This window comes from Chelmon rostratus, chromosome 21 (genome assembly GCF_017976325.1).
Source record: "Chelmon rostratus isolate fCheRos1 chromosome 21, fCheRos1.pri, whole genome shotgun sequence".
NCBI classification, from domain to species: Eukaryota; Metazoa; Chordata; class Actinopteri; order Chaetodontiformes; family Chaetodontidae; genus Chelmon; species Chelmon rostratus.
In genome coordinates, this window is record NC_055678.1 from 20703939 (window position 1) to 20729831 (window position 25893).

The 25893-nt window shown below is 40.4% G+C and overlaps 1 protein-coding gene across 1 annotated transcript; it reads left to right on the top strand.

Annotated features, from left to right (window-relative positions):
- Positions 1-25893, top strand: LOC121624531 (signal transducer and activator of transcription 5B-like). Its single transcript, XM_041962277.1, has 19 exons — positions 1-133; positions 4570-4704; positions 5421-5577; positions 7361-7450; positions 7661-7838; positions 8265-8395; positions 10131-10282; positions 10601-10756; positions 13757-13936; positions 14265-14352; positions 15260-15382; positions 15576-15668; positions 16436-16642; positions 16874-16968; positions 18625-18767; positions 18982-19137; positions 19309-19360; positions 20866-20973; positions 21607-25893. The coding sequence occupies exons 2-19, from the start codon at positions 4577-4579 to the stop codon at positions 21728-21730; spliced, it is 2361 nt and encodes a 786-aa protein (XP_041818211.1). The 5' UTR covers positions 1-133; positions 4570-4576; the 3' UTR covers positions 21731-25893.

The following is a 25893-nucleotide window of genomic DNA, read 5'->3' on the forward strand; positions in this document are numbered from 1 at the left end:
GTGGCGTTAGTTGGAAATGTGACATGTACGTCAGCTAACCTGTGTTAGCTTTAACAGTCGTGTGTGTGAGTGTGTGCGCTATCTGCCGCTCGCCCATGGTGCTTCTGTAAGGTGTGCTACGGACTCTTAAAAGGTGAGTTTAAGACGTAGCTAGTTGTTAACTACTTGTGGCTCATGAAAGTGAAGTTTTGGTGGGGCGCTATACTGTATCGGTGAGCTTTCCGATAATGCTAGCTAGTAGAATACGAAGATAAACTCTTCGTTATATAGCTAACGTTGCGCTGTGTTCTACCACTGAACTAACTCACGTTCGCCACCCTCCACCTCATCCGTACATCTGTTCGTCAATAGTCGGACATTTCCACTTGCAAGTTTGCTGCATACATCTGCTTAACAAGGAGCAGTCATGTTAGCAAGCTAAGGTAACGTTATGTCTCAAACTTGTTGAGAGAGCTGGCTTCCCTGCTGCAGACCGCTTTCTTGTGTTGCCTAAGAAAGTAACACCAATGTTATATATCATATGTCATATGTGAAAATACAGGTCATGTTTTTGGAATAATTGTTTCGAAATTTAGCACACCAAGCAATTCCTTAATTAGCCTTACCGTATCTTAGAAAATAATTGTACTTCTAACAGTTAGGTCTGACAGTTGTGAAAACATTGCTAGCACTGGGGTGGAACCCCCCCCCGTAAGTTTCATATTACTCAATGGATTCTGTCATTATAGACCAGATTCACACGGTGGCCATTTTCTCTGACGTCACGCTCAGGGTGGGAAGCTCAATGCTGTCACTGGTAGTATAGTGTGGTAGGCCTACTACTTTGTTCTAGGTTGCAAGTGATGTAAACATAGGGAATCTGACAAATTGCTGTCATTTCACCACTTCCTGATTGATCAGCAACTGAGACGAACAGTGAGAATCCAGAGGGCCATTGAGCCACATTTTAAGGTTAAACAACGTATTTGATAACTCAATAGCTGCTGTTAGACAACAGCCTGCCTTAGTATTCAGCCACTTTCTAGCTACCGTTACTTGAATGATATGCATTGTTATATATATACATATATGTTATATATTTATCAAAATTAATTTACTCCTTTCCTATTGTATCATGTAATACTATCAAAGGTGGAAGAGGTTGAATGTTAGCTGTTGTCTAATGGTAGCTAATGGGTTGTCAAGTATGTGGTTTTACCTTGAAACAGGGCTTCCAGCAGTCAGTCATTGACTGTTTCTCACACACTCCTGTGCCACACGTCCAGTTTGTCACACAGTGAAAAGCATCTTCATAACTGAGCACGGCATTTCCCCTCTCCTCATCATCATGTGCAGGCAGGCAGCGGTGAGACTGAGTTACTATGGTTACGGGGATGCTCTGTGTCTGTCACTCTGAAACTTTCTCATAAATAAATGGGTTTTTTTACATTAGTATGCCTTTGCAAAATAATGAATGTAATTGTACCTCAATGCTGATATCTAGTAATATAGCATAATTTACATTTTTGTGCACTCATGCTGCCCAAACAAATCTCAAACCAAATAAGAGGAAGCCTCAAAGCCACTCCTTCATGATGCTTCCTGCTTTCTCTGCACACAGGACAAAGTCTGAACAGTAGGCTTTTTTTTTTTCTTTCCAGAGCCCAAAGCACACAGTTTGTTTGGCTTCAGTTGACAAAGGTGCACACACATACCGCTCCAAAATTGAAAACCATGTCTCATGTAGGCTAGGTAGAGTTATGCTTCACTTTGCTCTTCAATTTCACATCTATGACAAATTGAATACAACTTTTAATGTGATCAAGACAGGTTAGGTTAGATTAATTAGGCTCACCAACAATGTCTCCTCCATTAACTGAATGTAATGAGGAATGAATGTTTTTTCTTTCTTTACAATTTTAATTGCAACCACTAATTTCATTCACCTCAAACCAGTTTCTCTAGTAATATTATGAAAAAGAGGGCTATGTTTCGGTTCTGTGGAGGCTCGGTGATGACTCATGAGGACAATGGCAAATTTTGGAGAAGGCAATAGGGAGATTAGATTTACTTAAAGTTGTGTACATGCAATTTGCATTATTGGCAGTGACTTAAACAATTACCACCAAGAATACCCCAACTCAGGCTTTAAAGCAATATCACATTCATGCAAACAACTTAATGTCATTGGTGTCTAGCTCTATATGTATCCTTACCAAAAAGAATATACTGTACACCTCGTTCCCTACGCTGCAGTTTGTTTCTGCAACATTTAACAGCTACGCTCCTTTCTCAGACCACAAAGTGATAGTCATCACCCTTGCTAGTCTACAAGAATAAAAACATCAACCATGTGGTTATTGGAAAGCTAATTGTTAAGTGTTGAAATCTATTGAAAGATGAAACCTTTTGTCAATCAGTGGGAGCAGTTGCTGGTGACATTTTCAAGATTATGTGTACAAAATGGGAATTCTTCAAATTTAAAATCAGAAAATTGTCCATTAAACATACCAATTATATATTAATATGACCAAGGGAGCCTTTATACCCTGTTAAAACCCTGAAAAATTACTGTAACTGTAAAGCAGTGTATAATAACACTGCTTCCCAAACCAGACAAAGATCATCTTTTGATTGATACTGGAGACCATTACAATCACTAAATGTAGAATATAAAATACTCTCACTAATACTTTGCCAGACACGAGAAAAGCTTATGTGAAAACATAAATGGAAACTCAAACCAGCGTCATGGCTGATTCTGATGCTGATAATAACGTACGATTATAGTCACTCTTGTAGGGTTGAAAAAGGCTATAAGGTTAATTGATAATACTAACCAGAGCCTTGCATACACAGTCTCAACTCATGACCAGCTGTTACTAGTAACGTTATTAAAGTGTGTCCAAAGCTGTCACTGACTCTGTCAGGCCGGGACTCAAAGGAGGACTCGGATGCAGAGATGTCAAATAACACAGGTTTATTTAAACGCAATCCAAAGACCTCTTCGCTGAGTCTAAAGCAAAGGCTATGAAATTAACCTAGGGTTAATGAAAGATTAACAATACAAATCAATGAAAAGAACAATATAGCAAAAATTGCTCCGTAAGGAGGAGAAGACAAGAACAACAATGGCTATAAAACTTAATGAACAAAAATCGCTCCCAAGGGAGGAAGAACACCAAAGGCTATGAAAATGACAAACATAACAAAGGAAAGAACCTCACTAGAAAAGTTAACAAAACAAAATTCACTCCTTAAACAAGGAGGACTGCAATCACTGAATCTCTAATACCATCAAACAAAAAACAAAACGGCTATGATCAAACAAAGACAGGAAGGCAAAAACTAGACTATTAAACTTACAAACAAAAAACACTCACAAAGAGGAACAAAGGCTTATGAAGGCAAAACTCTGTGGCTGTGGACAAGGAACATGGACAGGCTCGGGTGAATCGACCAGCGGACAAAGACACTCTCACACAAGACAAGGGAGAAGCAGACTATTTAACACGTGGAGGGTAATGAGGAACAGGTGGAGACAATGGGTAATCAGGGCGGACACACCGGTGACACATGAGGAAGGACAAGTGCTCCGAAACGAGAGGAGAGTTAGGCTTTCAAAATAAAACAGGAAATGACAAGACAGAAAACCGAGACGAGACAAACCTCACCACGCTGTGACAGAATCCCCCCCTCTAGGACCGGCTACCAGACCGTCCAGGACTTCGGGCTCTTGGTCGGCGAATACTGGGGGGGTCATGACCATAAACACATTTGAAAGGGAAAAAACCAGTAGCTGAAGTGGGTAGTGAATTATGAGCATACTCAACCAAGACCAGGTGTTTGCTCCATTTAGAGGGGTTCTGGGACACTAGGCACCGGAGGCCGGTTTCCAGCTGTTTGTTGAGGCGTTTGGTCTGGCCATTAGCCTCCAGGTGATAACCTGAGTTAGACTTTCAAAATAAAACAGGAAATGACAAGACCGAAAACCAAGATGAGACAAAGCTGACCACGGTGTGACAACCTGTTTCTTGTAGAGAGTTGCTTGATATTGTTGTTCAAGATTTTAGACATAGTTTTATTTAGTTTTAGTTTTATGAAATTAAGTTTTTTATTTGTTTTTTTACTTTGTTAACTTCAGTTAGTCTTTACTCATCTTAATAAGTAATGCTGTTGGGGGCTCCCTGCATTTTTTGGTTTAAGATTCGATTGAAAAGTTCTTTGTTCACTTTAGAGTTTGTGGTATTCAAACACCCCTGCAAATGCATATTAGTTCCAAACATCTATTGGCCCCCTTGATTACCAATAATCGTTATCAATATCTGAACAAACCATATCAGATGACCCCTACAACCCTTACATGACCTGACTGACCCGTGACTGCTCAACAGTTTGGCACATTTTGGTTTGCGTTTTTGTGTTTCCTCTATCTTGAAGACGTTCTTTGGACTGAAAGGCATTTTATCAGTGCTGTTCTCATTGTAACATTGTGATAACTCTAAAACTCTTTACTCTACTTATTATTGCTTTTCCCTCCCCCTCACCCTTTCCCTGGCTTCTTCTCCTGCCATGCTCCTGCTTCCACAGGAGCACCATGGCAATGTGGATCCAGGCCCAGCAGCTGCAGGGTGAGGCGTTGCACCAGATGCAGGCACTGTACGGCCAGCACTTCCCCATCGAGGTGCGACACTACCTGGCCCAGTGGATTGAGAGCCAGCTCTGGTATGCAGTAGACCTTGATCTTTTTTATTTTGTTTTTTCAATGGCAGAATCCATCTTTTTTTGGTCTTTCTTTGTCAAAAAACAAGGTACTATAATATCATAGAAATAATCCCTTATAATCACCAAAAAATATCTTAAATAATTGCTCCAGAATAGTATTCCTGTCTTAGCCTAAAATCTCATGCAGCATTTAAATCAAATGAACTACAAATTTCATAAGCAGTTGTCAGTATAACACAATGCAATTCAACAGCACCACAAGTGACATCATTCAAATCAACACCTCTGTAAGAAGAGTGTTTGCATTAGACTGCATTCATTTGAGATAGGGGTGCCAAGTAAACTGAAGTGTATATTTGTTACATTGACCTAATCTGCCCATCCTTTCACATCTTGAGCCATAGCTTTTTGTATTTGACCATAAGATCTTGTCCATTTAAGAGCTGCATTTGGAAACATGGTGACCAGCCTTGTACCTGGTTGCATTGCAGAGATTATGAGCCCCTGTGCAAAGTCCCACTATTATCCTAACATCCTGTCATACGCTAGAAGTTAAATTTTCATTTCAGATGTTTAACTGGCAAAGTTTATGTAAATTATTTGGTCCTGTGACAGCCAAAGTGACTGTCAACAGCTAGTCTTAGTGAAGAAGCTCTGATCTTGACATTGCCATTGGGTTGATTAAAAATCTAAAAATCTATTCCTGCCAATCACAGGGATTCAGTGGAGTTGGACAACCCAGCCGAGGAGGCCAAAGCCAAGCGTCTGCTGGACAACCTGGTGGCAGAGCTGCAGAGGAAAGCCCAGCTTCAGGGAGGAGAGGATGGCTTTCTGCTTAAGATCAAGCTGGGCCACTATGCAAACCAGCTCAAGGTACCAGTCAGCTACTGGGAAAATGACCCTGCCCCAAAACCTTGTTTACCAGTCAAGGAATCATCATGCTGAATTTGATGCAGTTAGAATTGCAACTCATGTGATGCCCACTGAAACACACACACAAAAAAATCCCATAGACAGTGAAAGCATTTTCTAGGCATCACAAACACTGACCCACCTCAGTGTCTTTTTATTATTCTTGAGCCATAAGATGCAAACAACAACAAAACAAAAGTCTCAAAGAGTTCTATCAGTGTCAAGATTCCTAAAGACTTTCTGTAACATCTTACTACAATGGAAAAGGGCTTTTGCCAATCTGTTATTGTAAATTGTTGCCTGTCCTGAAGATTTCAGTGGGAGGGATTGTGGTCAGTTATTGCCTGATTATGGACCCTATTTTCCTATGTTTTTGTGTCCAATTGACTAATAGGAGATAATATTTTTTAAAGTTTTTCTCAGCATTGAGCGAGAGCGTAGCTGCTGTCAGCTGCACATCGGGCTGCAATGTTATCTCTCCATGTACGCACTGTCAAAGTACATCCACTTAAAGTTTTTGCCTCTGACAGGCTCTGATGTTGTTATTCTAGGTGTCTGGCAACATTATGGAAAGATGACCAGAAATAATTATTTGCTTAAGAGAAAGGTCATTTATTGTTTAACTAGAAACAGCTGTTGTTTGTTCTCACCAAAGCCACCAGACTTCACTGACAGAAACGGTAATTTCGTAATCGTAGAACACACTTCATTCAAACTTGACAGAAACAAAGTGAAACTCACCAAAACCTTTTTGGTTCGTCTTTCACCGTTCCAACAGTCACCACCAACTTCATTGTTCATTGGTTGAAATAAACACTTAATTCACTGAGTTGGATTTGAAAGAGAGAAGGTAGACATCAGAGAAGCAGCGTTTTAACCAAACGTTAAATGATTGAATTATGTTGGATAATGAAACTCTTCAAATATTAATTTCCATAATTGAATGTCTGTGGTTTTGTTTTGTTTTTTGAGACTGAAAGAATTTACATCATTTAATTGTCAAAACATAAAATATTGCCTTGTATTGTTGCAGTTTATGATGTTGTTCATGATGTTAATACATAGCGTGGCCCATAAATGTTGACATTAAAAAGGGTGTTTTTTTCACCGTATCGCATTTTTATATTGACAGCTAACTGGCAGGGGAGTGGAATTGTTCCAGTGTGCTTCAGCATGCATGCCAGAAGATACAGATTGAGAACAAAGATCACATCTTTCCATAGGTTGACATACCAGTTCACGGATCAGTCAGTTTTGGTTCAGTCATGATATCTCTCTTTCCAGCGCAAAAATAAGCCCTGATACAAGACAGAAAATGTCAGAGAGCAAGCAAGCAAGCTAAAAACTTAAACAAACTAAAAAAATGCAACTTTACACATTATTTGGTCCCTGTTTCATTGTGATTACCTACTAAAAAAATGACTGGCCTGTTCCTATGCTTACTGATGTTGAAAATTTGTTTTTGGGGATGTGACAGGGAGTAATACTCTATAAAATTAGATCATTATTATTTTACTTTTTTGCCAAGGAATCATTCTTTGGTAGTGGTCCACGGTCCTGTCTCACTTTATAAAGAGCAGAGCATTGAAAATTAGCTGGAGAGAAAGAGCTCTAGCAAGAGCTTGGCAATGGTGTGTTATTGCATTGAATTGATCTTATATTAATCTTATGAATATCTTTTGTGTGTGTGTGTGTCTGTCTGTCTGTCTCTCTGTCTGTCTGTCTGTCTGTGATATGTTAATAGAGCACTTATGACCGCTGTCCTTTGGAGCTGGTGCGCTGCATAAAACACATCCTCCACTCAGAGCAGAGGCTGGTTCAAGAAGCTACTAATGTAAGTACTGAAGGGATTTTCAGGGATAAGGGAGAGAATTACACATCTGGAAGAAGATGAAAAAATCCTAGTGGCCATTATCCACAAAAATAAATGACATGTATTAGTGTCATGGTGTTGGTAGAACCAAAGTGAAGGGACCAAGAGAAAAAAACGTGATTTTTTTTTAAAAAAAGGCAACATCTGGACCTTTTAAAATGTTTTGTGTAGGCCAGCTGTGGGAGTGGAGGACAAGCCATGGACAGTCTGTCCCAGCGCCACCAGCAGATCAACCAGGCCTTTGAGGAGCTCCGCTTGGCCACACAGGAGACTGAGAATGAACTGAGAAAGCTGCAACACAGTCAGGAGTACTTCATCATCCAGTACCAGGAGAACATGCGCATCCAGGGTAAAGACAGACACACACACACAAACATTAAGACATGCTTAGGGGTAGAAAGCCATGTAGTTAAATACACACACCATTACAACCCCCAGTCTATGGCTATGCTAAGAGCCCCTCGAACCAATTGTTGGCTCATATCTTGAAGTAAATTCACCTAATACAAAATGCAACACAATCTAATTTTCCACTCCTGTTTAAACCAAAGAAGATCAACTGAAGATCTGATAGCCCTCTGATTTTGTTTCAGCTGTTATAGCTCCACTTTGGTGGTTTGTGTCTCTGGCCTCCCAGGAGGACCGACCACCAGCCTGTTTGACTGACATGTCGTATTGCAGAAAACAATCGGCAGCCAGGGGCTGGTTAAAAGTTACCAAGACCATATGACTTGGCTGGTGTTTGTAATGCCCTGCCTGTCTTCTGCTTTGTTAGGCCAGTTGAGCAGCCTGTCGTCACTGCCTCCAGCTGAGCGCTCCCAGCGGGAGACCACCCTACAGAGCAAGAGGGCCACTGTGGAGGCTTGGCTCACCAGAGAGGCCAGCACGCTACAGAAATACAGGCTTGTATGAAGACACGGCACCCACATTTCACACACACCCGCACACACAAACTCTAGCTCTGCGATAATAAAGGCTGGCACATACAGTATTGTATACACACCGATGATTTAGGCAGTGTGTCTGACACAGAGACTTAACTTTGGCGCCGGCGTGCAGCTATATAAACAGCCACCAAAATAGATTTGGTGAGTGATTTTAGCACTTTGTAGTATTTCCAGGAAAAGAAAGGTATTTACAAGACCCCTCAACTTGCTCAATAGGGTTTTTTACACTCTCACCAGTTACTGAATGTGATATTAATAATTCTCTGAACAATCTTATTGTCACCTGACAGAATCAGCTGTGGACAGTCAGTTATATACAGGCATTGTTTTAATCAACCTTCAAAAGGCATTCCATACATCAGATAACTCTAGCTTCTGCAGGCTATGGGGTGTGATTACTTGTAGTTAGTTGTCTTAAATCTTGCCGAAGTAATCATAGTTTGTAGATATTAACAGGACCTTATCAGATCAGTCACGTGTGGTGTTCCAGTGTTTGAATGCAACAGTGAATTGTATCGATTTCTCTCCCGAAATTCACCTAAAACTGACACAGAGAGTAGCCTGTTTTAATCAGGCAAGCACAGAGTGGTCAGCCTCGGGCTGTCTCCAACTGTTGTTTTGGTTCATGTAGTCTGGGCAGCAGCGCAAAGTGCAAGTGTGGATGAACTGGAATATATATATATATATATATATATATATATATATATATGTAATTTGAGGGTGTGCTGATCAGTAAATGCACTCTCATAGCCCTGAAACGGCTGAGCCAGTCACAGTGAGACATGATAACAATACCTCATCAAATGAAGGCATGGAGATCATATTATGTTGTCACAATGTTAACTCACAGCACCTGCAGCCAGAGGCAGATGGTGTGGGTCTTTTAATGAGTGCAACCGAAAAAAATAATTAAAAAATAGTTGTGTAACATCAATCTGCTGCTGTATCTGTCACAATCGTATCGTATCTTGCGTCATAAATGGTAACAATAGTGCTTCTATTCATTAATTCCTATCCATTTCATTAAACGTCCTTTATTTCTTATTTTGAATTTATTGTATTTCATTAAAATGCAATAAATTAAGTGCACTTGTGTATAATTCCTGGTCATACTAATTCATAATCACATGTCTCTCTGAACCTTACGATCTGAGAGAATCAGAAATCTGCTACACAGTTTTCAACAAACAGACAGAAAAACAGCGACTGTCTGGGTTCAGATCTTTGAATGCGTGAACTTCATCGAGTTGACTGATTCGTCTGGCATCATGACATGAAGAGCCAATCAATGCCATGGGTGGGACTTAAGCATTGGAGGAGTAATGACAGCAGTAGTGACTGTTCTAAATCGATATCGATAAATCGATATCTTGTCCAAGGACATTTCAAGATGTTGACTGGATCAGCAGGGGATCAAACCACTGACATTCTGATTAGTGGACAAACTGTTCTACCTCCTGAGCCACGGCCGCCCAAAATAGCAGTTTTCTCTGATGGCAATTTGTGGCAGTACTGACAGTAAACACAGCATCACATAAAAGTGGATTTTGCAATAAGGTTACTACAGTGCACGTAAACATGCTGCCCAGTTTCCGGCCAACCCAATTTTTCCCTGTATTTGTTTGTGTGTGTTAACATACTGACTGGTACTCATGCAAATGTTTCTCAGCATGTTGTTGCCGATGTGTTTGCAGGACCTGTCAGAACAACACCAGAAGACCCTGGCACTGCTGAGGAAGCAGCAGACTCTGATCCTGGATGAAGAGCTTATTCAGTGGAAGAGGAGGCAGCAGCTGGCTGGCAACGGGGGTCCTCATGAGGGGGGGCTCGATGTCCTCCAGTCCTGGTATATACTGGACATGCTAATTAATTATTTCAACTAGCATATTATATTATAAGGTGGAGATTTTATTAAATCATTTTACCAACTTCAAGCAAATGCATTATTTTTTGTGATGTAGAAAGTTTTGATTTTTTTTTCTTTCAGTTGAGGCGTTAACTGTAATAAAGCATATTTCCTATATATTTATTAAGAACAGAAAATAAATAGGATATACATACACATATATCCACAAATATACTCACATAAAAGAACTCAGCTTCATTTTCTTCTCTTCCCCTTCACACTGTGGTGGTGTCTCCACATCCTCACCCTGTCCACCAGGTGTGAGAAACTGGCTGACCTGATCTGGCAGAACCGACAGCAGATCCGGCGCTGTGAACATCTAACCCAGCAACTTCCTCTGCCAGGCCCCATGGAAGAGCTACTGAGCAAACTCAATGCTGACATCACTGATATCATTTCCGCCTTGGTTACCAGGTGAGAAATAGACTTTACCTCTTCAGTGTTTTATGGAGGCCCCAACGCAGTCTGTTCTGATTGTGCAACAGGCACTAGGTCTTTACTCTTGTGAAGTTTCTGGTGTGGTCATGGGAAATTTGCCTGTCCAGTCTACATCTACTTTGTGGAATTGGATTGGGCTGCTTTTGGGCTGACAAGTAGGATTTCAGTTTTGTCCTCATTAAACTTCAAGAAATGAAGTGTTCTCATCCATTTACTTATTGTCAAGACAGTTATTAATGGAGTCTATAGCTGTAGCTTCATTTGGTTCAGCACAGTATGTACAATGTACAGCTGTGTGTCATCTGCGTAACTATGATCTAATGATGTCACCGGGCACAGCTCCCTGCAACCAACAAAACAGATGTCATGTTTCTCAGACAGATGAGCTCCAAGACTGACGTCAAACTTCCTCCCTTTGATGAATGTTTTAAACCAGTTTAACACACAGTCAGAAAGACCAACCCAACTGTTCAAGACCATTGATTAAGATATCATGGTCAGTCGTATCAAACGCTGCACTTAAATCAAAGAGGACAAGAACTGAGAGCTTATTTTCATCAGAATTTAGACTGAGGTCACTGATTATTTTAGTCAGAGCAGTTTCAGTGCTGTGGTCTGTTCTAAAGCCTGACTGAAATTCCTCTACAATGTTATTTTCTTTAAAAAAGGAGTTCATTTGCACTGAAACTATCTTTTCCGGTATCTTTCAGATGAAGGGAAGGTTGGATATGGGCGTGTGGTCAGTGAGTGCATTACTATCTAGGTTGGCTTTCTTTAGTAATGGTTTTACAACAGCTGTTTTAAACGCATCGGGGAAGATGCCTGTTTGCCGAGATTCATTTATAATCCTCAGCACATTTTTATGTATGCCTCCGCACCAGCGACAGCCGTGGCCAGAGGCATTGTGTTTCTGGGTTGTCCATTGATCCGTCCCATTTTCTCAGGAACAACTTAGGAAATTCAAATTTGTAACAGAGGTTGGAGTTGAACTCAAGGATGAACTGGTTAGATTTTGTTGGTCAAAGGTCACTTGTCATTGAATAATGGCCAGAAAAGTAGTTTTGCCAAACATTATAATGTAAAGTTGATCTTTGACCTTTTGGAAATGACATGTCATCACTTCCTCATTTTGTCCTATGAAGTGTATGTGTGAAATTTTGTCAAAATTAGGGTCTTAATGCTTCAGTTATGCTCAAAAATGTATTTTGTGTAGTCACAGTGACCTTTGACCACCAAAGTCTCATCAGTTCATCCTTGAGTTAGACAGTTGGACACTCACACACTGATGACACAGCACAGGGAGCAATTTGGGGTTCAGTATCTTGCCCAAAGCCACAGCCATCTGTTGTTTGCGTGGAGAATTAGCTGTTTTTTAATTGAATCCATTCTTCCATCTACCAGTGAAATGTTCCTCATGCCTATGTCTGCAACACAAGCCCAAAGCATGATCATTCCACCACCGTGCTTTTGCAGTTGGAGAACTTCATCATTCCACAGGACTTGTTTCCTGATGTATTCTGGAAAAAGAAAAAACACTTTATTACTGACACTGAATTTTGTGGTCAGGATGCAGGAAAGGTGCCTTTCCAGCAATCCTATGAGCAGTTCTCCTCAGAAAGTTTTCTTAGTCTTCCAGTCCTCAACCTGACCTCCAGTGTACATTACAAACTGAGGGAATGGCTACCTGACAGCGCTGTGCTATCTTCTTACAGCCTTCTGTCCCAGCAAACAGTAACAAGGTTTGAGGAGTCAAGTATTTGTAAAGCTTTGAAATTTGAACAAGCCATAGCACTATCAAGCTAAATAGGGGCAGTGGGGGGCATTTTGCTGGGATGGTTTGGGTCCACTTGTTTCCTTAGAGGGAAGTGTCACTGTAAATCAGTACAAAGTTGTTCTGGCTGATCACCTTGATACCTATGATAAAACATTTCTATCCTGATTTGAGTTGTCTCTCCACCACTATCCTCACAGCATCAAATGAGGGGATATCTTTTGTCAAATGGTGTCCCATCCCACCAGTAGAGTTCCAGAGACATGTAGAATCAGTGCCAAGGGGCATTGAAGCTCTTCTGGCAGCATGTGGTGGCCCAATACCTTACGTTAATGGTTTTTCCTTTCATTTGTCACCCATCTGTATGTGTCCTATTGGTCACCTCTCAAACACCCAATATCTTTTTACCCCTTTCATACAGGCCACACACACATACTATCTCTCTAAACTCTGCTTGTCACATTTATCAGCGACTCAGTCAGCAGTGTAGTTCCATCTACACTGCTGCTTAACCACAGAATTACACTAGCATTACATTGCACAATTACTGAGTAAAGTTAACTCTCCCACCTCTCTCTCGTGCTCGCCTAAACATATTCACTTTCTGTTTCTCTTTCCAGTGAGTGTCACTTGACTAGGACAGTATCTTGCCATTTTCATCCCAAGTCATCTAATGTTTGTGTGACCCATTCAGCAGTACAGCTGCTAGTGCAGTGTTTCCTACATCGCTCTTGTGTGTTGCGTTTTGTTTTTTTAGTCCCTCTCTGACATGCTCTATATGAATGTGTGTGTATGTGCACATGAGACATGCTACTTGGGAAAACTACCGTAGAAGTACTGCTGTATTGAATACAGCTGGCTACTCAATATCCTCGTGGAAAGCCCTATTTATCCCAATGCAGGCATCCTTTTGAGTTTTTGTCAAATCAGGAACATGTTGACCACAACTACAACCTTACATTCACTTGGTAAAAACTTAAAATGCTCAAATAATGGACTATTTGAAGTAGTAATTCTTTAACTTGCTTAAATATTCATCAGATAATGAACTGAATAGCTCCCACCTTCCCCTGAATTAATATCATTGTAAGTAAAATTGAATGGTCCACAAATAAGTCATATTCAGTCTCAGCTAATGTCCATGATCAGATCCTGTCATGAGAGAAAATGTTGACAGATCCATCATTGTCCCCTCTTCTCTTCAGTACCTTCATCATTGAAAAACAGCCACCCCAGGTGTTAAAAACCCAGACCAAGTTTGCAGCCACAGTGCGCCTTCTGGTGGGTGGGAAGCTCAACGTCCACATGAACCCACCTCAGGTCAAGGCTGTCATTGTTAGCGAGCAGCAGGCCAAAGCTCTGCTGAAGAATGAGAGCACACACAGGTGAGGGGCACATGCCAGCATGCAGACTTGTGATATTGATAATAATGATAAAACAGTAAATTAATTGGTAAAACACATTGGTAGACACATGAATGATACAAGGCAAAAATAATGTGTGATTATAGCAGGTACTAAAGCAGGTTTTAAAAGCCAATGAAAATGTTAATTGGTAGATACTAAACAAGTAGAAGTAATAGTTTCGTGGTGGTTTAGTAATCATGTGAGATCAGTATTTTAAATGTATAATCCTACTTCAGTGAAGATGTCTCCAGCTACAGTCACTGAGAATGTGGTAATCCTTTTTAACTGCTTTCTTTTGTCCTGTTAGTGAAAGCAGTGGAGAAATCCTCAACAACAACTGTGTTATGGAGTATCACCAGACCACTGGCACCCTCAGTGCACACTTCAGAAACATGGTGAGCGCTATTGGTTATCTTTTTAGGAGTGTAAGTGTGATATATTACTGATACTACTTATTAGTTATTAGTAGCCAACCAACATTTTAACTTTTTTTTTTTTTTTTGGCTTGTACCGACTTAATAACTTTTCAAAATGTTGCTTTTTCTCAACCTTAGCTGACACGTTAGTCACATGGTCAAGTGGTCAGAATAATCATTTTGTTATCGTCATCATCTATGACACGACAATTCTTGTCTAATGATTTGAACCCTGACTTGTTACTGCAGGTAAGATGTTTTACTTGTAGGGACGAAAAACCAGCAGACTCGCTGTAACCTGACTTGAAGAAGCTCGCTAGCCTTACAACATTAAGGCTACAAACAAGCCATGATGCAACACTTTCTGTAGATGACTCTTTCCATTCAGAAATTACATCTAATGTTGTGAATAATATGGTCATATTTAGTCCTCAAATATAATACAATCCCTCCCATCCAAACTAGAGAACGACCGATATGGGTTTTTCAGGGCGGATACCGATTATTAGTAGTTAAGGAGACCTAAAGTTTGATCATCACTCTAGAAATGCGGATGAAGTGTGCTTCTATTATTTAAGGAATATTGCCAGAGGCAGACCTTTGACCTGTTGACACCCTAAAACGAAATCTTAAGACACATTTTTTAACATCACTTTCTCATGAAGTGTCTTTTCTTTTTGCCTGACGGCTGTTTTATCTTTTATTTTCATTTCCTTCTTTTTATTGTTTTATCACACATGTTATTATTATGAGTTTCTATTTTAAACACTTTGTGTTGCATTTTATGCATGAATTATGCCACATACATAAAGTTTATTATTATTATTATTAATCACTTCTCATGTCTCCACTGTGTATCTGTGTGTGTGCGTGTGTGTGTTTACAGTCACTGAAGCGGATCAAGCGTTCGGACCGTCGAGGTGCAGAGTCAGTGACGGAGGAGAAGTTCACAGTTCTGTTTGAATCACAGTTCAGCGTAGCGGGCAATGAGCTGGTCTTCCATGTCAAAGTAATCAGATGGGACATTTGCTGTTTGATTTACACTTTGATCTACACAGCTGAACAGCACTGGGCCTCTTGCTTGATAATTTAATGATCAGCTTTACTTACTTTTCAGCATGAAGCACCTAATAATGCATCTGAATGAATCCAGAAGGCTCTTAATTTTTAATCTGACACCATCTTGTGTTTTTAACCTGCAGACCTTATCGCTGCCTGTGGTAGTGATCGTTCATGGTAGTCAGGACAACAATGCCACGGCAACGGTGCTGTGGGACAACGCCTTTGCTGAGCCGGTTAGTTGACTGTTTTCCACAGTGGTCTTTTTGTACACTAATTTTTGACCATGTCAGGTGGTGACCATACCAAGTAATGTTTGTCAGGTATTAGGTTAATATGCTGTTAAAGGATCATTTTAGTTATATTCTATATTTTCTTATCAAACAATTCCATGTGCAGAGCAAACTCATCAATGAATTTGTCCTGCAGAGTTGCATGTGTGCGTGTGTGCGTGCGTCAATGCCAAATGCCAGTTCCATTTCCTCATACCCTGCAGTGACATCCTCAGATCTTTTGCTTTGTCCAACCAACCATCCAAAACTACAAACATACATTATTGTCATGTTTGGCAAATGTGTCAAATCTTGAAATTCGAGAATTTGGAATCAGTAAATGTTTTGGCATTTAATTTCTAATCATTGCTGCTATATTTGAGAGACTGACTCACACATTGTTTTGGTCTTTTTGTTGACAAAAAGACATAATAGATAATATCAGAGTTGTTCTTTAAAGCCACAGTCAAAATCTGGTGCCACATATCTGCTTCATGACTTTTTTCATTTATTGCATTAAATGTATTTCATTACTCTCAATGTACTTACTTCTTCGTTTTGGCCTGTAGTGCCCCCCATTGGGCCATTCAGTGTAATTGTCCCATATTTTGTCCTAGCAATAATGGTTAATGTGGTGAGAGACAAGTGAACAAATAAACTGAGAGATTCAGAATTTGAACTCCACTGCCTTGTTTCATTCCTGTATCCACCACACGTCTTTGTCTTCTCAGGGCAGGGTGCCATTCATTGTGCCGGACAAGGTGCTGTGGCCCCAGCTGTGTGAGGCTCTCGACATGAAGTACAAGGCAGAGATGCACAGTGGGCGTGGCCTGTCAGAGGATAACCTGGTCTTCCTGGCTCAGAAGGCTTTTACAAGCAGCAGCAACAACCCTGAGGACTACCGCAACATGACCATATCCTGGGCCCAGTTCAACCGGGTGAGGCCAGCTCATTTACATTGCTTCACATTTCACATTTACACTGTGGAAAGGCTGTGCTCTCACTAAAGAATCCTTTCTCCCAATGCACATTACAAATGCTATGACATGTGAGCAAATGTGCATAAAAACAGAAAGACTAAAGGCTAGAAAAATATAGTTATTAACCAGCCTAATCTGTCTTCTTGTGTGCATGGAAACATACTGATGGAGTATATTTCATTTGTACAGGAAAGCTTACCAGGACGCAACTTCACCTTCTGGCAGTGGTTTGATGGAGTTGTAGAGCTCATGAAGAAACATCTCAAGCCTCACTGGAATGATGGGTAATGTACAAATGTACTGTTTTTCCCCAGTCCTCTCCTGGATAGCCTATAATGAGTTTTGAAAGCCAGCTAAACTCCTCCTCATACCATTTTTCCAACGAACAGGTAGTAGTTGTTTTAGACAGATTTAATATGAAGGAGTGTGAACCTGAAATAAGGAACAGTAAAAATGAACGTAAGTAAAATCATGGCAACACACTGGTAAGAAAGAAGGTACGCACAGAAGATAATAAGACAGTCCACAGGTAGATGTGGGAGGTAAGTATCATATGGACAACTCAAGCCAACAGCACGTGTAGTCACACTGTAACACAAGCCACTAAAAACATGAAAATTCCTCCCTAGAGTCAATGTTTGGTTTGTCCATTCTGGACAACTGTAGAAACATGGCGGGGTAACATAGTGGACTCTCGAAGACGTATTTTCATGTGATTATACACAAAATGAAAACATACAAATATTATATTACATTTCTTTCATCGTTTTCCAATAGATCAGCCTAAATTTTACACACTGGACCTTCAAAAGGAACAGAGGCCTATAATTAACACATTCTGTCAAGTTTAATTGACAAAGTCGTCTCCATCTGATGAGAAGTCTGAGGTCCTTTGGGGTATGAAGAACACTGTTAAAAACTTTTTATGACTCTGGTGGCATCTGCAGTCTTCTACGCAGTGGTCTGCTGGGGCTGGAAGCTCTGAGAGCGACAGAAAGAGACTGTACAAACTGGTCAGGAGAGCTGGCTCTGTCTTGGGCTGCCCTCTGGCCACAATCGAGGAGGTGGGCAACAGAAGGATGTTAGTAAAGCTGACATCACACATGGACAACCCCTCCCACCCCCTGCATGAGTCAGTGGGGGTTGTGAGCAGCTCCTTCAGTAACAGACTGCTGCATCCACCCTGTACTAAGGAAGGCTACTGCAGGTCCTTCACACCAACAGCTGTCAGATTATTCAACTTCAGCATCACTTAACATAAGACTGAGCTGATGTTGTTTTCCATCACAGCATCATAAACCTACTGTTCTGCACTAATGTACTGATGTTTTTTGTCCTGAATCCTTTACTTTTTGTGCTATATTTCTTTTTTTTTAACTGTTTTTATATTTTTTCATCTACTGTGCAATACTATTAACACTGTATTTATTTTCCATTTTTGTCTGAAGGAAGGCAACATATTTTTTGTACTCTTGTGGCACCAGTATTCTTAAAATCCTCTATATAATGTACAGATACAAAGCTGTTTGTTCTATTTTTTATTCTGTATATTTCTTATTGAGTATTTTGATCCTCTGATGTCCTATCTTTTTTTCGCTTGCTGCATGTAACAGTTTAATTTCCCTAGCGGGGGATTATTAAGTGTTATCTTATTTTAGACTTCACATAGCTCACTTTATTCTACTTACTTCACGTTTGCAGTATTACTCCCCAACACCTGGAACACACTTTGATGTATAAAATGGGTGTAATTCCCCTTCAAATAATAATAAATGCTGAAACAAAATCACTTTCACCAGAGATTATGGTGCATTTAATGAACAGGTGAAAGCTTGTGTTTATGTTAAAAAGGAACAATTTAATCTAGAAGAAGAAGCTAGAAAAGAAAAGTTGTGGCTTTGATGCACTGGCTCACATGGTATGTGAATATGTGTGTATAGGGCCATCCTGGGCTTCGTAAACAAGCAGCAGGCACAGGACATGCTGCTGTCCAAACCCAACGGCACCTTCCTGCTGCGCTTCAGTGACTCAGAGATCGGAGGCATCACCATCGCCTGGGTGGCTGAGAACCCAAACAAACCAGGTTTTACATTAACTAATTCTTCATTCATTTGGTTTGTTCTTAGTACGACTTCCTCCTGTCAGTATCAGTCCCTTGCTCCACTTGTGTGCTTATGTGTTCATATATGCACGAGCAAGGTACCATATGTGTTCTCTTAACCTCTGCAACAGTATTTAATTGTGAGCCTTGGTAAATACAGTGATTGTAAATCTTGGGTCTTCCTGTGTTTGTTTAGGTGAGAGGCTCGTCTGGAATCTGTTGCCTTATACAACCAAGGACTTCTCCATTCGATCCCTGGCTGACCGCATCAGCGACTTGAACCACCTTCTGTTTCTCTACCCTGACCGGCCCAAAGACGAAGTCTTCGCCAAGTACTACACCCCTCCACTCTGTATGTATCAGCAATGCTTACTTATATTTACGTCAACACATCACTGCAAATAGCATGCGTTTCCTCGATTTTATATATACTTATTTTTATAGAACTCAGCGGCAGCCTTTAAACGCCTGTGGATGATACGGTTATGTTAAAATTATTGAAGGCAGTATGTCTCTCTTGCAGCAAAGGCAGTGGATGGATACGTAAAACCACAGATCAAACAGGTTGTGCCAGAGTAAGTTGTCCTTTTTCTCGTTTCTAAATCTTCCACAGGAAAACTAAATTGCTTCAAATGGACTGAATAAGTAGCAAATACCTGAAGTTTACTGCGGATTTGGTATTTGAATCCCAAAAAGACAATGCAGCACACTGCCATCTGGATAGAAACCACTTTCACATATGAAAGATAAGGGTGGGAGATATGGCCAAAATCTTTTATCAGGGCATATGTAATTTCGGATCATGGTAGCAGTATTTATCATGGTATAGTAACTGTTATATAAATTAAATGAATAATGTTTTCAAATAACCATATCATATACTACATCACATACTTTCTTCTTTAATTTGGAACATCCATATGAACAAAAACTACTGCCTCACATAAGACAACACAGTAAAACTAACTGTTTCAAATGTAAGGGGGGGGGCTCATCCATAACAATGGCTGTTTTTGCTTTGATATCAATATTACGTATATTTGGACATATCTGAATTTTCAAACAAAGAGTGGATAACAATATACAGGCAAACAGAAAATAGTAAGAACCAGCTACACTCTGTGCAATGTCATTAACTAGTCCACTCGCTGTGCAGCAGCGTGGCAGTGCATACACTGAATGCCAGTGTACTGTTTAAGGCATAGCTCCCACAGTGGAAACGATATTGCCAAATCTCTACCATCATACCACCCAGCCTTATTAATAGATGGATGTCTCGTATTCTTTCAAGACACACAATGATTGTCTTGCATGTGTCGTGTTACTGTAGCAACACATACAGATGGGATGTTATCAAACTGTGCAGGATCACTGAGGGCTGATAGGAAGGGGCTAGAAAAGTGACTTTAAACACTGAAACACACGTACTGGTGTTAAAAACAAAATGTCTGTAAATAAAACAAAATCTGTTTTGTGGTTTAGATTCTTGGAAGCAGCCACCTTTTGCTTTGAAGACAGGTTTGCACAATCTTGCTTTCTGTCAACCAGCTTCATGAGGCGGTTGACATGTGATTAACATGTGAGCCTTGTCAAAAGTTCATTTGTGGTGTTTCTTGCCTTATCGGTACATTTGAGATCATGAGTTGTGCCATGCCAAGGTAGTATTGGTGTATAGTCAATAGCTCTATTCAACTACTGCAGTAATTATGGCAGAAACTGCTCAACTAAGTAAAGAGGAACAACAGCCCATCATGACATGAGAGTCAGTCCACCCAGTGAACGGCACCTCGGATTAGAGCCCACATCAACATAAAAGTAGCAACTGTTCAGAGGAGACTGCGTGAATGAGACCTTCATGGTCCAAATGCAAATAGTGCACAAAGCTGACATTAAAGCAAAAGGTTTGAAGCTCAAATATAAAACAGATTTTGCTTTGATTACAGTTGCTACATAATTTCATGTGTCATTTCATTGTTTTAGTGCCTTCCCTATTCATATAGAATAATGATGAAAAATCAAGACAAGCCATTGAATGACAAGGAGTGTGCAGACTTTTACTGGTCCTGTATGTCTCTGATAGATTCACCACCCCGAACCCTGAACCCAGTGGAGGAGCGCCCACATTCATGGACCAGACAGCGTCTCCCTCTGTGAACCACCCCAACAACTTTGGTGTCTACCCTTCTATGTAAGCACACTTCATTTCCTGTGTTCACTCAGGAAAAGCTCTTGTTCACTCACTGAAATGGAAATGAGGAACCAGGTGAATCTGCAGGTCCTCTCGGCTCTCTTTCTGGAGAACACTTTCCCAAGAAAGTCTCTACTTAACAACTGGAAAGAGTCAAAGGCGTTAACTGTGAGACACAGATTTATGTTTAGGTGTAATATTTCAGGGACAGCTTGGAAACTGATCACTGCCTCGACTTCAAAGGTATACAGGTATATTCCTTTTGGGTCCTGTTAATTTGACCAGGCCTCTGTTATTAATCTCTCTGTCGTGCTAAAACTTGGTCTTTTCCTGGGAGTTGGATGACTCCTCCATCCTGTTTAATGATGCTGTGATAGTTTTTTTGTGGGGGGGGGGGTGAAAGGAGATCCTTGGGTCCATTAACAATGAAATGTACCCACCATGATCATATTTGACTAACGTAGGTTTGAGGGAGTGGTGGCCGGGTCATAAATGTACTTTTATTTGTTATTTTGAATTTATTTTGCCTGACTATGTATAATATGTTGTATGTAGGTGTCATTGGTCATTCGAATCATTTTCTCATGAACCGCCCTCATGGAAGTCTTGTGCCTCTCTCTGTTGTCCTCTCAGAAGTGACACCATTTTGGATGCAGATGGAGACTTCGACCTGGACGACTCGATGGACGTGGCCCGCCATGTGGAGGAGCTGCTCCGTAGACCTATGGCCAACCAGTGGAGCAGTCAGCAGTCCTAAACCTGAAACCTGAACCTGCGGCACACATTCAGGTCTCCTCCATCTTTTCTAACAGAAGCACCCACACTTGTCTTTGTACTGGACTGCAGCCACGGCAAAAACTGTCCTGCCACTCTGGCAGATCCACATCACAATTCACTATTCACCTTCGTTTTTAGCCGTCCACAGGAGTTTGGGAAGAGAACGGGCAAGTAGACGGCCATTCATCACCAGACCCAAGTGTCTCTGTAAAGGAAGTCAGCCGAACAAGAGTCAGTGTTACTGGTGTGACAGAGGCTGGTGTAGATGTCCTCTTCCTCTTACCGTAGTTTCTCAGGACTGTCATGCAGAGTCAATGGAATTTTGATACAAAAGTGAGACATAAGTTTGTTTTTTATGAATGTTTTATGTTTTTTTGCATTCATATGTGCCTGATGAGCTTTTAGCTAGAACTGCAGAAAGTAGATAAACTAGCTTCACTTCATTCTTTGAAAGGTTTCCTTTCATCTACACAGTGACCATGGATTAATGTGACTAAATGCTGGCAGATTCAGGATATGGAAAAATGCTTGTCAATAATAATTATGTCTTATAAATCCAGAAAATCCTTTTAAAAAAGACTTAAAGTGAGACTAACTTTTGCTGAAAATCAGCCACTGTGACCACAAGTTGTTCTTACAGGAAGATGACAAATTTAATTTTCCTTCATTTTCCAAGATTCTCCTGAGTCAGTTGAATTGAGGATGTCCTCATTAGACCACCTGACTGAGAGTGAGTGGGTGGGACAAGCAGGAAACATGTCAAAGCACATCACAGCAGCATGTTTCTCAGTCAGGTGCATTGTTATTACCTGAGCTGTTGCTTAGGACTTAAAACAGGATTAAATCTGTGTTGTCAGAAACAAAATGAGTGGTTATTTAAACCCCGATTCTGTATCCTGAGGGTGAGTGAATGAATGAAGGGGCCCCCGTTTTGTTTGTTCTTGTGCATGAGTGTGCACTCCACAGGATAGCTTTAAGTTAAACTTCAGTGAAACCCTTTGTGAACAGGTTTCAGTTTAACCTCAGGATCAGTGGTGTTTAGGTGGCAGGAGGGCAGGAGACAGCAGGGCTTAACTGGACCACAGGCCAAGCTTAACCTTCAGCCTCAGGGTGCAGAACTGGGCTTTCAGAAATCATTCATTGTGTTTCTCTCAACAGAAGGTTCATCAAACTGGGGAGCTCAGTTACAGAAAGCATGTGCTGATCGATGTGGCAGCACATGGTGTCAGGTGAGCCAGGTGATTTGTTCAGTCACCTGAGACTATTAGTCTGAGGAAAATTAAATCCCTGATTGATTGTACGATCAATTCCCACCTCAACCTTAATATACATCAATATGTTTCACAGAACAAGGATTCAATTCTAAAGAGACAGAAGTATTATTGTACAAGCTAATTATTTAACTATATGATGTACATAGACAAATAAAACACTGTTTGCTGTTCCAGTGCTATTTCAGTCAGAAATGAGCTGAGGCTGTAAAATCACACAGCTAATTTCTGTTCTGATAATAATGAATTTCCAGCAGTGTTACGCTGAGCTTCTGTTAATAATCCTTTTGATACAGCAATCAGGTTCGCCGTGTTTACCTTGTTACAGAAAACATTTTGGTGGTTTAACCAAGTAGAGCTCATAGTTTGCTAACATTAGCCACCATAAGCTACTGGTCATACTGGACCAAGTAAGACTGTAGCAGCAAACCCCTGAGTGTATTGAACTGAACAAGGCTGAGTTTATTACTTAGGAATTAAGCTTTTTGTGAGAGAATGTTGTTGTTTTTTTATTTCTCCTTTCCAAAGGTTTCATGGTCTGGTTTTATTGAATTGTACAATTGAATTGTAAATCTGTAGCCGTTATTATTCTGTGCTTTTTGTATAATATTTTTCTTAATTGCATGTATTACAGCTATTCTCTGATGCTCCTGTACTACACAGCCTTACAGCAAAATGTCAAAGGGTCTTTGGTGCGATAATTTGGTCTCATGAAGTTAATAACTGCTTATTGCTTTTAACACTTTGATGTTGTGCCACTTTGTCGGTGAAACGATGAGTTTAATTATTATTTGGACTTTATTTTAACCTTAGATAATGTCCTAATATCCACGAGAACCAGAAATGTGTCCTTGGGGTGGACCAGCCTCATCAAACTGGGCTTAAAATGGCAAATAACAAAATTGTTGTCAATTTTACATATGGGCAAATTTCAGTTCAGGTACATGTTGCTGTGCCCGAGTTTACTAAATACAGATGTTGTAGTCTGTAGTCTGCAGTGAGTGCTCTGTGCCTTGGTAAACGTTTGTCCAACATTGTAGAGATTTGTTTTGGTGGTTTAAATTTTGAGGCTGGAAATATGGAAAGGAATCCCTGACAGTCACAAGTAGCTCAAAGTATTTAGAAAGTACAGATTCATATTAAAGGACAATCAAGTGAATTAGTTTTTCAATTTCATGAAGTTCTGAACATGGAAGCAGCAGAGGACAAAATAAGCTTCCCTTAATCTCTGATATAGACCAAGTTCCACAAACACTGGAACCGAGCCCTCCCATAATGTAACTCAGTAGCCTCTGCCTCTCTGGCTCACCCCTGTCTGTCAAACTGCGTGTCTCTGCTATAAATTTGTATGCATGCACATAGGTTGCTAAACCAACAGTTGGGAAATTATATTTGGAGGAGCTCACAGTGAAAATGCATTCATTGCATCCGCAATGAATGCAAGATTTCTGACCTTCAGAATAAAAAGTGTGAGGGATTAGTTAGTGTTTAAGTAGTGTAATTTGTTATTTATACCCAATAATAGCACAGATTACTATAACACCTGTCCTTCTTCTTTCTTCTAAATTCCAGACATTTTGCTCAACATTAACAATACTGAACAAATTAGGATTTATACATGTGTGCTCAGTTTCACTGCAACAATTCGTTGCCATGGATTTCCACTCCTATATTTTCTCCACTTCATGGCCACCTGCAGACTCAGTAAAGCTGAGTCGCCCTCACAAAAATCACTGGAGTTCCGCAGGGTTTCCAGAACTGCACTCTAACCAAACATCATAAGCCATTAATCAGAATTTAACAGAATGACTTGAAGTCAAGAATATGTAAGAGGTGTGTGCGGAATAGACCAACATCAGGATGGCAAAATTAGAAATCCAAACCCGAACAATTTCTAATAGAACATTTGAATCCAGTCCTGAGCAGCCGATCCTCGACCCAGCAGGTACGCTGAGGCGCTCACCCACTTAACCAGAAATCTTTCAGCAGGTGTGTTGTGCCTATGCTATCTGTCAATGGATTGCTTTGAGAGGATACTCATACCTCATACTTTGTAATACTTCCTGCAGGGTTGCCCATGTGTTCAGCACTGCTTCTGAAACTGCCAGAGTACAGTCATTATGTCAGATCTGCACCCTCACAATAGATGAATTCACGAGCGGAATCCTGTTCTGCATATGAAGCTTTTCCTAGATTCTCAGTTATCCTGAAGTAAAAACCTGCATTAATGTTCATCCTGTAATGTTTCTTCTGTGTGGAGACACAGAGGCTCTGTTGGTCTGTTTGTTCCGTGTTGATTGTCAAGGGACAGTACTGTCCATGCAGGATTTTTTAAAGCCATTGTCATGAACACCACTGCCAGTCTCAGCAAAAGGAATGTGTAATCCCTTTTAGAAAACATAACTCAGCCAGAATAAAAGTTAACTCAGAAATCTCAGGAAAAGTCACTGTGGAAAACAGGTCGATTCAAAGCAACCAAATAACACCTGATGACTCGAGTGTAGAGTGGATATTTTTCTAGCCCTCCAGCTACTTTTGTCTCTCATTATTTTTGTTAGATTGTTAATAAAAACACAAACTTTGATGGTGCACTAGATCAGCAAATGCAAACAAGCACTTTGATGCTCACACCAGCAGTTATTTGATGTTGTCGCTAATACAGCACCTCTGTACATCTGGACCTGCAGCTGTTTGTCTTTGAACCAACTTCATGCTTGTATGTTTGTCTTGAGTAAAATTCAGTCGTCCCGCTTGCTGCAGCTGTGTGTTTGCTGGCTTCTGTTCAGTCTATGGGCCTCTTTGGCAGCTTCTTATTTACTGGAAGTCTGATGTTTGCATTGGAGACATGAAAATAAAGTTTTTTTTCTAATGA

Bases quoted from the DNA above. Each gene is read 5' to 3' on its own strand.
- LOC121624531 (XM_041962277.1), top strand. From the start codon at position 4,577: ATGGCAATGTGGATCCAGGCCCAGCAGCTGCAGGGTGAGGCGTTGCAC. The intron at 4,705-5,420 runs GTATGCAGTAGA...TGCCAATCACAG, and splicing joins TGGATTGAGAGCCAGCTCTG to GGATTCAGTGGAGTTGGACA. The intron at 15,383-15,575 runs GTAATCAGATGG...TTTAACCTGCAG, and splicing joins AGCTGGTCTTCCATGTCAAA to ACCTTATCGCTGCCTGTGGT.